General features: G+C 38.7%; 1 protein-coding gene and 1 non-coding gene across 2 annotated transcripts in view; both read left to right on the top strand.

Annotated features, from left to right (window-relative positions):
- The first annotated feature begins 5,067 nt into the window (after nt 1–5,067).
- Nucleotides 5,068–5,152, top strand: TRNAR-UCU (transfer RNA arginine (anticodon UCU)). The gene is given in 2 exon segments: nt 5,068–5,104; nt 5,117–5,152. It is a non-coding gene; the product is annotated as a tRNA-Arg (tRNA).
- A 3,865-nt stretch (nt 5,153–9,017) lies between these two features.
- Nucleotides 9,018–14,467, top strand: part of LOC130366754 (transcription factor HES-7-like) — a 17,467-nt gene continuing 12,017 nt past the window's right edge. The window contains 2 exon segments of the mRNA XM_056569081.1: nt 9,018–9,117; nt 12,709–12,804. Of these exon segments, the coding sequence (XP_056425056.1) occupies nt 9,070–9,117; nt 12,709–12,804 (144 nt within the window). The 5' untranslated portion in view covers nt 9,018–9,069.

The raw sequence follows: 14,467 nt of genomic DNA on the forward strand, positions 1-14,467 counted from the left end.
CCAGCCCTTATGAATATTTAAATCTAGCCAGCGGGACCGCCTCAGAGCGCAAGAGAGCGCTGGAACAAGGGGGACCTTTGGAGGATCGGGGTTCCGGACTGCAGGTAGGTATAGCCTGCATCGGTCTCCTGTTCACCTGCACTATAACCCGTTGTATCGGGTTATAGTGCGGGTGAACAGGTGACCGTTTTCCTTTAATTTGAGGCGGAATTCCGCAAGCGGAAATTCAGAAGCTTGAATGGAAGCGCAGAATCCCATAGAAGTCTATGGGCTTTAATTTGAGGCTGAATTCCACAAGCGGAAATTCTGCCGTGTGAATAGACCCTTAGATTGCACTTGTTAACGCGCCTTTAGGTCCCAATGAGAAGACTATGGAGGACTAGTTCCCAGGACCCAAAGTGATGGTAACATGGACGTGTTAATGAGAAGGCTTCCGCATGATGTCTACACGGCTTCAGGCCAACTTGTGTCGTGAAGTGTGTCCGAGCACTTAACACCTTCCTGTCTGAGAAAGCTTTGATCTGTCCTAAAGAAGTGCCACTCAGTTCCTGTTTGGTTTCTCCTTTACAAACCTCATGGGATTTCTCACCACTAGGACTATTTTGGGCCAGAGTAGATGCCGCACAGAACAGAATGTGGACTTCTTGTTCTCCATGAATATTATTGTGTCATTCCTATATAGAGTTAGCCTATATGACCCTAGGGCAGTAAGGGGCCCTTAGCTAATAGAACTACCAAACCCCAGGGCAAAAAAAAAAAACCTTTTGAAACAACCCCTTAAAATTTACTTTTATTGTATCTGGTTAAAATATTGTTATTAACCCCCAACAGTGATTAAAATAGTTCCAAACGGACGCTGTAAGCTGTCTTAGTATAAGGAGTTAAAGGGGTTATCCAGCAATTTATATATATATATATATATATATATATATATGTAACTGGCTCCAGAAAGTTAAACAGATTTGTAAATTACTTCTATAAAAAAAAATCTTAATCCTTTCAGTACTTATGGGCTGCTGAAGTTGAGTTGTTCTTTTCTGTCTAAGTGCTCTCTGATGACACCTGTCTCGGGAACTGTTTAGAGTAGAAGCAAATGCCCATAGCAAATCTCTTCTACTGCAGTTTCCGAGACAAGCAGAGATGTCAGCAGAGAGCACCGTTGCCAGACAGAAAAGAACAACTCAACTTCAGCAGCTGATAATTATTGGAAGGATTAAGATTTTTTTTAATAGAAGTAATTCGCAAATCTGTTTAACTTTCTCGAGCCAGTTGATATATAAAAAAAAGTTTTTTCCTGGAATACCCCTTTAACACTCCATATATCTATGTATCATGGCCCTGCAGTGCCTTTGTGCTTAGGTCCGTTCTGTTACGTTAAAAAACACACTCAATTGCCCACCGGGCAATTGAGTGTGTTTTTTAACATAACAGAATGGACCTAAGCACAAAGGCACTGCAGGGCCATGATACATAGATATGTGGAATGTTAACTCCTTATTGTAATACAGCTTACAGCGTCCGTTCTGAACTATTTTAATCACTGTTGGGGGTTAATAACAATATTTTAGCCAGATACAATAAATGTTAATTTTTAGGGGTTGTTTCAAAAGTTTTTTTTTTTTTTTTTTTTACCCGGGGCTTTTGCCCTGGTGTTTGGTAATTCTATTCCTATATAGAGGATACATAGTATAACAACCTGCATTATAATAATAGAACAGAGAGCACAGCATATAGGAGGAAACAAAGGAGCCAGGGAGGAGGTGACAACCACCCCTCCCCCCTCCATACACACTCACACTCACTATCCTCACAAGTGTAAATGAACACAGGTGCCATGTTCACACTCCGGGCACACTTCTAGGCACATGGTGTCTGAAACTCTGTGGTCAGGATTATGTCATATACTGCAAACATAACGTAGCATACTGAACGTATAGTGTGATACATTAATGATAAAATATAGTAACATAGTGCAAGATATCAACCGCATAGTATACTAACTGTATACTGTAATATACAGACCATGTAATATAATATACAGACCGTGTATAAGGATGTACAGACTATCTGATATACATATATAATATACTGACCGTATGCTATAGCATACAAACCGGAACATATAATATACTGACTATAAAATGTAATATCCTAATAATATACTAATCATATAGTGCAATATATGAAAGATATAATATACTGACCAAACAATGTAAAATGCTGACCATAGAATATAATAGGCAGAATACAGTATAACTGTAACATACCATCATATAATAACCACACACAATAGTAAAATATAATAACTGCACACAATAGTATAATATAATAACCGCACACAATAGTAAAATATAATAACCGCACACAATAGTATAATATAATAACCGCACACTATAGTATAATATAATTAATAACTACACACTATAGTATAATATAATAACCACACACAATAGTAAAATATAATAACTGCACACAATAGTATAATATAATAACCGCACACTATAGTATAATATAATTAATAACTACACACTATAGTATAATATAATAACCACACACTATAGTATAATATAATTAATAACTACACACTATAGTATAATATAATAACCGCACACTGTAGTATAATATAATAACTACACACTATAGTATAATATAATAACTGCACACTATAGTATAATATAATATAATAACTACACACTATAGTATAATATAATAACCGCACACTATAGTATAATATAATAACTACACACTATAGTATAATATAATAACCGCACACTATAGTATAATATAATAACTACACACTATAGTATAATATAATAACTACACACTATAGTATAATATAATAACCGCACACTATAGTATAATATAATAACCGCACACTATAGTATAATATAATAACCGCACACTATAGTATAATATAATAACCGCACACTATAGTATAATATAATAACCACACACTATAGTATAATATAATAACCGCACACTATAGTATAATATAATAACTACACACTATAGTATAATATAATAACCGCACACTATAGTATAATATAATAACTACACACTATAGTATAATATAATAACCGCACACTATAGTATAATATAATAACCGCACACTATAGTATAATATAATAACTACACACTATAGTATAATATAATAACCGCACACTATAGTATAACATAATAACCACACACTATAGTATAATATAATAACTACACACTATAGTATAATATAATAACCGCACACTATAGTATAATATAATAACCGCACACTATAGTATAATATAATAACCGCACACTATAGTATAATATAATAACCGCACACTATAGTATAATATAATAACCACACACTATAGTATAATATAATAACCACACACTATAGTATAATATAATAACCACACAGTATAGTATAATATAATAACCGCACACTATAGTATAATATAATAACTACACACTATAGTATAATATAATATAATAACTACACACTATAGTATAATATAATAACCGCACACTATAGTATAATATAATAACCGCACACTATAGTATAATATAATAACCGCACACTATAGTATAATATAACAACCACACACTATAGTATAATATAATAACCACACACTATAGTATAATATAATAACCACACAGTATAGTATAATATAATAACCGCACACTATAGTATAATATAATAACTACACACTATAGTATAATATAATAACCGCACACTATAGTATAATATAATAACCGCACACTATAGTATAATATAATAACTGCACACTATAGTATAATATAATAACCGCACACTATAGTATAATATAATAACCGCACACTATAGTATAATATAATAACCGCACACTATAGTATAATATAATAACCACACACTGTAGTATAATATAATATAATAACTACACACTATAGGTATAATATAATAACCGCACACTATAGTATAATATAATAACTACACACTATAGTATAATATAATAACCGCACACTATAGTATAATATAATAACTACACACTATAGTATAATATAATAACCGCACACTATAGTATAATATAATAACCGCACACTATAGTATAATATAATAACTACACACTATAGTATAATATAATAACTACACAATATAGTATAATATAATAACCACAAACTATAGTATAATATAATAACCACACACTATAGTATAATATAATATAATAACCGCACACTATAGTATAATATAATAACCACACACTATAGTATAATATAATAACTACACACTATAGTATAATATAATAACTACACACTATAGTATAATATAATAATCGCACACTATAGTATAATATAATAACCGCACACTATAGTATAATATAATAACCGCACACTGTAGTATATTATAACTACACACTATAGTATAATATAATAACCGCACACTATAGTATAATATAATAACTACACACTATAGTATAATATAATAACCGCACACTATAGTATAATATAATAACCGCACACTATAGTATAATATAATAACTACACACTATAGTATAATATAATAACCGCACACTATAGTATAATATAATAACCGCACACTATAGTATAATATAATAACCGCACACTATAGTATAATCTAATAACTACACACTATAGTATAATATAATAACCGCACACTATAGTATAATATAATAACCGCACACTATAGTATAATATAATAACCGCACACTATAGTATAATATAATAACCGCACACTATAGTATAATATAATAACCGCACACTATAGTATAATATAATAACCGCACACTATAGTATAATATAATAACCACACACTATAGTATAATATAATAACTACACACTATAGTATAATATAATAACCACACACTATAGTATAATATAATAACCGCACACTATAGTATAATATAATAACCGCACACTATAGTATAATATAATAACCGCACACTATAGTATAATATAATAACCGCACACTATGGTATAATATAATAACCGCACACTATAGTATAATATAAGGTACTGTCAGTTCCCATCCTCTGATGGTTTCCTCAGGATAGATCAGCTCATGGGACGCGCTGCCACTATCAGACAGCACGTGGCTCTGTGGCGCAATGGATAGCGCATTGGACTTCTAGCTGGTGTAGTCATTCAAAGGTTGTGGGTTCGAGTCCCACCAGAGTCGCTTTTTTATTTCTCCCTCTCCTCTTGTGTCACTTTACGTTTTCCTTGTATTATTTATTTATTTTCTTAGCAGGGTCGTGTATTTACTACAGAGACTAGACCAGGACTCCGTATAACAGACAATCTATCTGAGAGTGTTCTCCGTCTGTATCTGACTGTAATATCTGATCCCACAGAGGGGAGGACTCCGGATCATTGCATCCAGGGGGGAAGGAGGGGGGGAGGACACTGGATCATTGCATCCAGAGGGGAGGGGGGAGGACACCGGATCATTGTATCTAGGGGGGAGTACACCGGATCATTGTATGTAGGGGGGAGGACACCGGATCATTGTATGTAGGGGGGAGGACACCAGTTGATTGTATCTAGGGGGGGGGGGGGGAACACTGGATCATTGTATGTAGGGGGGAGGACACCGGATCATTGTATGTAGGGGGGGGGGACACCGGATCATTGTATGTAGGGGGGAGGACACCGGATCATTGTATGTAGGGGGGAGGACACCGGATCATTGTATGTAGGGGGGGGGGGACACCGGATCATTGTATGTAGGGGGGAGGACACCGGATCATTGTATGTAGGGGGGAGGACACCGGATCATTGTATGTAGGGGGGAGGACACCGGATCATTGTATCTAGGGGGGGGGGGGACACTGGATCATTGTATGTAGGGGGGGGGACACTGGATCATTGTATGTAGGGGGGAGGACACCGGATCATTGTATGTAGGGGGAGGACACCGGATCATTGTATGTAGGGGGAGGACACCGGATCATTGTATGTAGGGTGGAGGACACCGGATCATTGTATGTTGGGGGGAGGACACCGGATCATTGTATGTAGGGGGGAGGACACCGGATCATTGTATGTAGGTTGGAGGACACCGGATCATTGTATGTAGGGGGGAGGACACCGGATCATTGTATGTAGGGGGGAGGGCACCGGATCATTGTATGTAGGGGGGAGGAAACTGGATCATTGTATGTAGGGTGGAGGACACCGGATCATTGTATGTAGGGGGGAGAACACCGGATCATTGTATGTAGGGTGGAGGACACCGGATCATTGTATGTAGGTTGGAGGACACCGGATCATTGTATGTAGGGGGGAGGACACTGGATCATTGTATGTAGGGGGGAGGAAACTGGATCATTGTATGTAGGGGGGAGGAAACTGGATCATTGTATGTAGGGGGGAGAACACCAAATCATTGTATGTAGGGGGGAGGACACGGGATCATTGTATGTAGGGGGGAGGAAACTGGATCATTGTATGTAGGGGGGAGAACACCGAATCATTGTATGTAGGGGGGAGGACACCGGATCATTGTATGTAGGGGGGAGGACACCGGATCATTGTATGTAAGGGGGAGGACACCGGATCATTGTATTGGGGATTGTCTACTGTATAGATCTATATGTACTATATTACTGCACCATCTCAGGTTATTACTGCTCTGATCCATATGTACTGTCACAGTGTCTAATCCTATCCACATATACTATGACCCCCCTCATATACTATGACCCCCCCCATATACTATGACCTCCCTCATATACTATGATCCACCCCCATCTACAATGACCCCCTCTCATATACTATGACCCACCTTCATATACCATGACGCCCCTCATATACTATTACCCCCTCTCATATACTATGACCCCCCTCATATACTAGAACCCCCCCATATACTATGACCCCCCATATACTATGACCCCCCATATACTATGACCCCCCTCATATACTATGATCCACCCACATATACAATGACCCCTTCTCATGTACTATGACCCCCTCTCATATATTATGACCCCTCTCATATACTATGACCCCCCTCATATACTATGACCCCCCCATATACTATGACCCCCCCATATACTATGACCCCCCTAATATACTATGACCCCCCATATACTATGACCCCTCCATATACTATGACCCCCCATATACTATGACCCCCATATACTATGACCCCCCTCATATACTATGACCCCCCCCATATACTATGACCCCCTCTCATATACTATGACCCCCCTTCATATACCATGACCCCCTCATATACTATTACCCCCCTAATATACTATGACCCCCCTCATATACTATTACACCCCCATATACTATGACCCCCTCTCATATACTATGACCCCCCTTCATATACCATGACCCCCTCATATACTATTACCCCCCTGATATACTATGACCCCCCTCATATACTATTACCCCCATATACTATGACCACCCTCATATACTATGACCCCTTCTCATATACTTTGACCCCCTCTCATATATTATGACCCCCCCTCATATACTATGACCCCCTCTCATGTACTATGACCACCTCATATACTATTACCCCCCTAATATACTATGCCCCCCTCATATACTATTACCCCCCAATATACTATGCCCCCCCTCATATACTATTACCCCCCCAATATACTATGTCCCCCCATATACTATGACCCCCTCTCATATACTATAACCCCCCTAATATACTATGACCCCGCCCTCATATACTATTACCCCCCCCAATATACTATGACCACCCTCATATACTATGACCCCCTCTCATATACTATGACCCCCTCTCATATACTATGACCCCCCTCATATACTATGACCCCCTCATATACTATGACACCCCCATATACTATGACCCCCTCTCATATACTATGACCCCCCTCATATACTATGACCCCCTCTCATATACTATGACCCCCTCATATACTATGACCCCCCTCATATACTATGACCCCCCTCATATACTATGACCCCCTCATATACTATGACCCCCTCTCATATACTATGACCCCCTCATATACTATGACCCCCTCTCATATACTATGACCCCCTCATATACTATGACCACCTCATATACTATGACCCCCTCATATACTATGACCCCCTCATATACCATGACCCCCTCATATACTATGACCCCCTCTCATATACTATGACCCCCTCATATACTATGACCCCCCTCATATACTATGACCCCCCATATACTATGACCCCCTCTCATATCATATGACCCCCTCATATACTATAACCCCCCCCATATACTATGACCCCCTCATATACTATGACCCCCTCATATACTATGACCCCCCTCATATACCATGACCCCCTCATATACCATGACCCCCTCTTATATACTATGATCCCCCTCATATACTATGACCCCCCTCATATACTATGACCCCCCCCATATACTATGACCCCCTCTCATATACTATGACCCCCCCCCCATATACTATGACCCCCCCTCATATACTATGACCCTCCCTCATATACTATGACCCCCCTCATAAACTATGACCCCCTCCCCATATACTATGACCCCCCTCATATACTATGACCCCCCTCATATACTATGACCCCCCCCTCATATACTATGACCCCCCTCATATACTATGACCCCCCATATACTATGACCCCCTCATATACTATGACCCCCCATATACTATGACCCCCTCATATACTATGACCCCCCTCATATACTATGACCCCCCTCATATACTATGACCCCCCTCATATACTATGACCCCCCATATACTATGACCCCCTCATATACTATGACCCCCCCATATACTATGACCCCCTCATATACTATGACCCCCTCATATACTATGACCACCCTCATATACTATGACCCCCCTCATTTACTATGACCCCCCATATAATATGACCCCCCCCCATATACTATGACCCCCACTTCACATACAATCCCCCCTCCTATAGGTGAGAAGTGTGTCCAGCACATCCTGAGGACAGTCACCGGTCACTAAATGGCAAGCACGTGCTGCGGGTGGGGGAGGAGCCAGGGGCGTGTGGGCGATACAGCAGGCGGGAAGTGGGCGGAGCCAACGAGTGGGATTTAAACCCTGTGCGGGGACGGCGCTTCAGTGCTTCGCGATGACTATGCCCGACATGGAGTGTACGGAGGCTTTCCCGTCCAGGAAGGTAGGAAACGCAGATGGTCCTGTCTGTGCACATCGCACGATGTGACCGGCGGCCGATGTTACATTTAGTTTTTTTTATTTGCTGGCACTTTGCTATCTGTGTCTCTGCTATTCCTGGTGAACTACAACCTTAAGCATGCTGGGGGTTGTAGTCCATAGGTAGTGGGTGAATGGGTGCCATGTGCAACCTACTCCTATAGGATGGCGATTAAGGGTTAATTCACACAGTACTGAAATATTGCGGATTTTTTTTTTTACTTTTCTCCTTGTCTGGGAAAGTTGGCCATAGATCAGTATTTCCCAACAGAGTGCCTCCAGCTGTTGCAAAAACTATAACTCCCTGCATGCCCGGACAGCCTTTGGCTGTCCGGGCATGCTGGGAGTTATAGTTTTGCAACAGCTGGAGGCACCCTGGTTGGGAAACACTGATCGCTCACAGCACTGTTTATCCTTGTCTTCTATTGGGACAGTGTTATCCCTCTTCTATTTTATGCAGACACTGTCTCTTTAAGAAGATTTGAAGAGAGAAAAAAAACTTTCTTCCAAAAAACAGTAACGCCACCCCCTGTCCTCAGGTTGTGTGCGGTATTACAACTCATCTCCTTCCAGCTCAATGAATCTGAGCTGCAGTACCATACACCAACTGAGGACAAGGGTGGCGCTGTTTCTGGAAGAAAGTCATATATATATATATAATTTTTTCTAATTCTCATCCTTAAGGCTACAAACAGACCCCACTTTTATTTGGCATTTTTGTTCACCTCCTCCATGATGCAGTTTTGTAAATCCTTTATTTATTTATTTATTTTTTCCTAAAAATATTGTGTTTTAACTATTTTGCATTACAAGTCATGTGATTATTTTGTCATGTGACTCAAGGATTATTATTGAATTATTATTATTATAACTTTTTTTATTATTTTATTTTTCACCTATATAAGTCTGAGAGGAAAACGCCACAATATCTTGAGAATTATTATTTTTTTTTATTATTATTATTTTTTTTTTTAAACTGCCATCGAATGTAAAAAAATAAAAAAAAAAATCACTAAAGTGTGAAAAAAAAATTCATAAAAAATAAAATTAAAAAAAGCCATGTTATGTTTTTGGCCCTAAAAACACGTAAAAGTGTGTAAATTTTTAATTTGTAAATTTTTTTTTTTTTTTTTTTTTAACAATGGCGTGTTTCCAGCTTATATTTCTGGTGGAATCCTTCAAGAGGTACTCCGGTGGAAACCCTTTTTATTTTTTTATTTTTATTTTTTTTATCAACTGGTGCCAGAAAAGATTTGTAAATGACTTCTATTAAAAAATCTTAAACATTCCAGTACTTTTTAGGGGCTGTATACTACAGAGGAAATTATTTTTCTTTTTGGATTTCTCTTCTGTCATGAGTGCTCTCTGCTGACCTCTGTTGTCCATTTTAAGGAACTGTCCAGAGCAGCACATGTTTGCTATGGGGATTTCCCCCTGCTCTGGACAGTTCCTAAAATGGACAGCAGAGAGCGCTGTGGTGATGACAGAAGAGAAATTCAAAAAGAAAAGCATTTCCTCTGTAGCATTCAGCAGCCAACGAGGACTGGAAGGATTAAGATTTTTTAATAGAAGTAATTTACAAATCTGTTTAACTTTCTGGCACCAGTAGATTTAAATAAAAAAATAAAAAAAATAAAAAATTCCACCAGGATACCCCTTAAAATTTTTACTGCAGATTTTTCCGAATTTTGTAAATACTGCAGCAGAATCCCATTGAGTACCACGGCACTCTGCTGAAAAGGGAATTTCGCCCATCACAAAATTCAGCACTGTGTAAACAGGTCCTTAAAGGGGTACCCTTCCCAAAGGTTGGGGGATAACATGTCTGATTGCAGGGAGGGGGGCGGGGTTCGTCCGCCCCGCGATCTCCGACCCAGTGACTGTGGCGTCACACCACATCCACTTCTTTCTTGTCTATGGGAGGGGGCGTGTGTCCGCCAATCATCTGGCAAGGAGCGGAGTTCACTCTGTGCACCGGATGACTGGAATGCCAAGGCAAAGATCATGGGGGTCCCCAGCGGCCAGACCCCCACGATCAGACATGTTATTCCCTTTTTTTTTATTTTTATTATTTTTTAAATCTAAGTGTGTTTTTAAAGTCCCTATGGCAACACTTACTGCCTCTGTGCCCTGCAGTATTTATTACCCCGCCCCCCCCTAATCGATATCAAAACTTAGAAATTACTGTAACACTTCAAGACTAGGAAGTGTTGTCATAGAAAATATGAAATAAATAAAATATAAATATTGAATTAAAAAATATGTTATATAATTAAATAAAATATAAATATTTAATAAAAAATATTTAATATAATTAATAAATAAAATATAAATATTTAATGTAATTAATAAATAAAATATAAATATTGAATTAAAAAATATTTAATATAATTAATAAATAAAATATAAATATTGAATTAAAAAATATTTAATATAATAAATGAAATGAAATACAAATATTTAATTCAAAAAATGTTAATATAATAACTAAATAAAATATAAATATTTAATTAAAAATATAATAAAATGTACCGTAAATATTAAATTAAAAAAATATTTAATATAATTAAATAAAATATAAATAATTAAAAATATTTAATATAATAAATAAAATATAAATATTTAATATAATTAAAATATAAATATTTATTTAAAAATATTTAATATAAAAACTAAATAAAATATAAATATTTAATTAAAAATGTAATATAATTAATAAATAAAATATAAATATTTAATTAAAAAATATTTAATGTAATAAATGAAATGAAATACAAATATTTAATTAAAACATTTTTAATGTAATAACTAAATAAAATATAAATATTTAATAAAGAATATAATAAATAAAATATAAATATTAAATTAAAAAATATTTCATATAATTTACATTTTTAATATTAAATTAACAAAAAAAAAGTTTTGTTTGTAGACAAGATTTGAAATAATTCATGTCCCCACATGACAGTTCTATTTGTCAACATTAATGAAAACCAGTGGACCTCCACCTGTTGAAAAACTACAGCTCCCAGGATTCCCGGACAGCCAACGGCTGTCCGGGCATGTTGGAAGTTGTAATTTTGCAACAGCTGGAGGTCTATGGTTTGGAGACCACTGATTGTCCCATATGGTGATGTTGGATTTTGGATGCTTTTGAAGGATGGTAAATATAATTTAAAGGAGAATTCTAACACATTTGGGCAGAGTTCCCAATTAATGATACATAGTTTATTGGAAAAAAAAAAGAGAAATTTATAATAAAGAATTAAATAAATCTACTTATCTTATTTCCTCTTACCTAAGGATTTCTTCTTGCTTCCTTTTATCCTGTTAAAGGAGCGCTCCGAACAAAACCAATACAACGTTATGCCTAAAACAGGGTCTGAGTGAGCGGAGCAGGACATAAGGATGATGTGAATGTCGGTGCCATACCCCGCCCCTCGGCGCCCTGCCAAGGCATAACATAGTATTATCAGATAGAGTTCCCCTTTACCATAGGCTTATAAAGGGTGCTGTTTGGGGATCCTCCGTTGCTCACTGTCCTCTTCCGTTCCAGATCCTGAAGCCTGTGGTGGAAAAGCAGCGACGGGATCGAATAAACCGGAGCCTGGACGAAATGAGAGTCCTGCTGCTAAGACTGACCGGGAACCAGGTTGGTACCAGACGATACAGAAAGAAGTAAAAAAAAAATCCGCTATCGTTCCGGATTAACAGATGGGCAGGAAAAAAAAATGAATTCAAGATTTGGTTTACATTGCTTTCTTTTTTATTTATTAAATTATTATATTTTTTTTTTAACGTCCATTTAATTTTGCTGTATACAAAAACGTTTCAAACTTCGTTGTTGTGTACGCCAAAAAAAGTATATGTTGCAATTATTTTTTATTTTTATTTATTTTATAGTTTTTTGTCTTTTTTTGGAACAAACTGTCCCGACCGCTGGAGTCGGGAGCTTGTGACGTCATAGCCCTGCCCCCTCATGATGTCATGCCCCGCCCCTTCATTTCAAGTCCATGGGAGGGGGTGTGATGGCTGTCACGCCCCCTCCTATAGACTTGCATTGAGAGGGCGGGGCGTTACATCATGACCACCCGGCTCCAGCGTTCGGAACAGTTTGTTCCAAACGCTGAGCAGTGGAGTACTCCTTTAAACAACACCATGTAATTCCAAGTCAATCACACGTCTGTGAAATCCCACTGTCCACTCAGGGAGAACACTGATTGACAATCAATTTCACATGGAACAGACAACAGGTGGAAATTATAGGCAATTAGCGAGACACCTCCAATAAAGGAGTGTTTCTGTAGTTGGTGACCACAGACCACTTTCTCGGTTCCTATGCTTCCTGGCTGATGTTTTGGTGACTTTTGAATGCTGGCGGTGCTTTCCCTCTAGTGGTAGCATGAGACTGAGTCTACAACCCACACAAATGGCTCAGGTAGTGTAGCTCATCCAGGATGGCACATCAATGTGAGCTGTGGCAAGAAGCATGGAGGCGCTACCAGGAGACAGGTGAGTACATCAGGAGACATGGAGGAGGCCATAGGAGGGCAACAACCCAGCAGCAGGACCGCTACCTCCGCCTTTGTGCAAGGAGGAGCAGGAGGAGCAGTACCAGAGCCCTGCAAAATGACCTCCAGCAGGCCACAAATGTGCATGTGTCCACTCAAACGGTCAGAAACAGACTCCATGAGGGTGGTATGAGGGCCTGACGTCCACAGGTGGGGGTTGTGCTTTCAGCCCAACACCGTGCAGGACGTTTGGCATTTGCCAGAGAACACCAAGATTGTCAAATTCGCCACTGGCACCCTGTGCTCTTCACAGATGAAAGGAGGTTCATACTGAGCACATGTGACAGACGTGACAGAGTCTGGAGACGCTGTGGAGAATGTTCTGCTGCCTGCAACATCCTCCGGCATGACCGGTTTGGCGGTGGGTCAGTAATGATGTGGAGTGGCATTTCTTTGGGGGGGCCGCACAGCCCTCCATGTGCTTGCCAGAGGTAGCCTGACTGCCATTAGGTACCGAGATCAGATCCTCAGACCCCTTGTGAGACCATATGCTGGTGCGGTTGGCCCTGGGTTCCTCCTAATACAAGACAATGATAGACCTCATGTGGCTGGAGTGTGTCAGCAGTTCCTGTAAGAGGAAGGCATTGATGCTATGGACTGGCCGCCCGTTCCCCAGACCCGAATCCGACTGAGCACATCTGGGACGTCTCGCTCCATCCACCACAGACTGTCCAGGAGTTGGCGGATGCTTTAGTCCAGGTCTGGGAGGACATCCCTCAGGAGACCATCCACCACCTCATCAGG

The sequence above is a fragment of the Hyla sarda genome, chromosome 4 (assembly GCF_029499605.1).
Source record: "Hyla sarda isolate aHylSar1 chromosome 4, aHylSar1.hap1, whole genome shotgun sequence".
NCBI classification, from domain to species: domain Eukaryota; kingdom Metazoa; phylum Chordata; class Amphibia; order Anura; family Hylidae; genus Hyla; species Hyla sarda.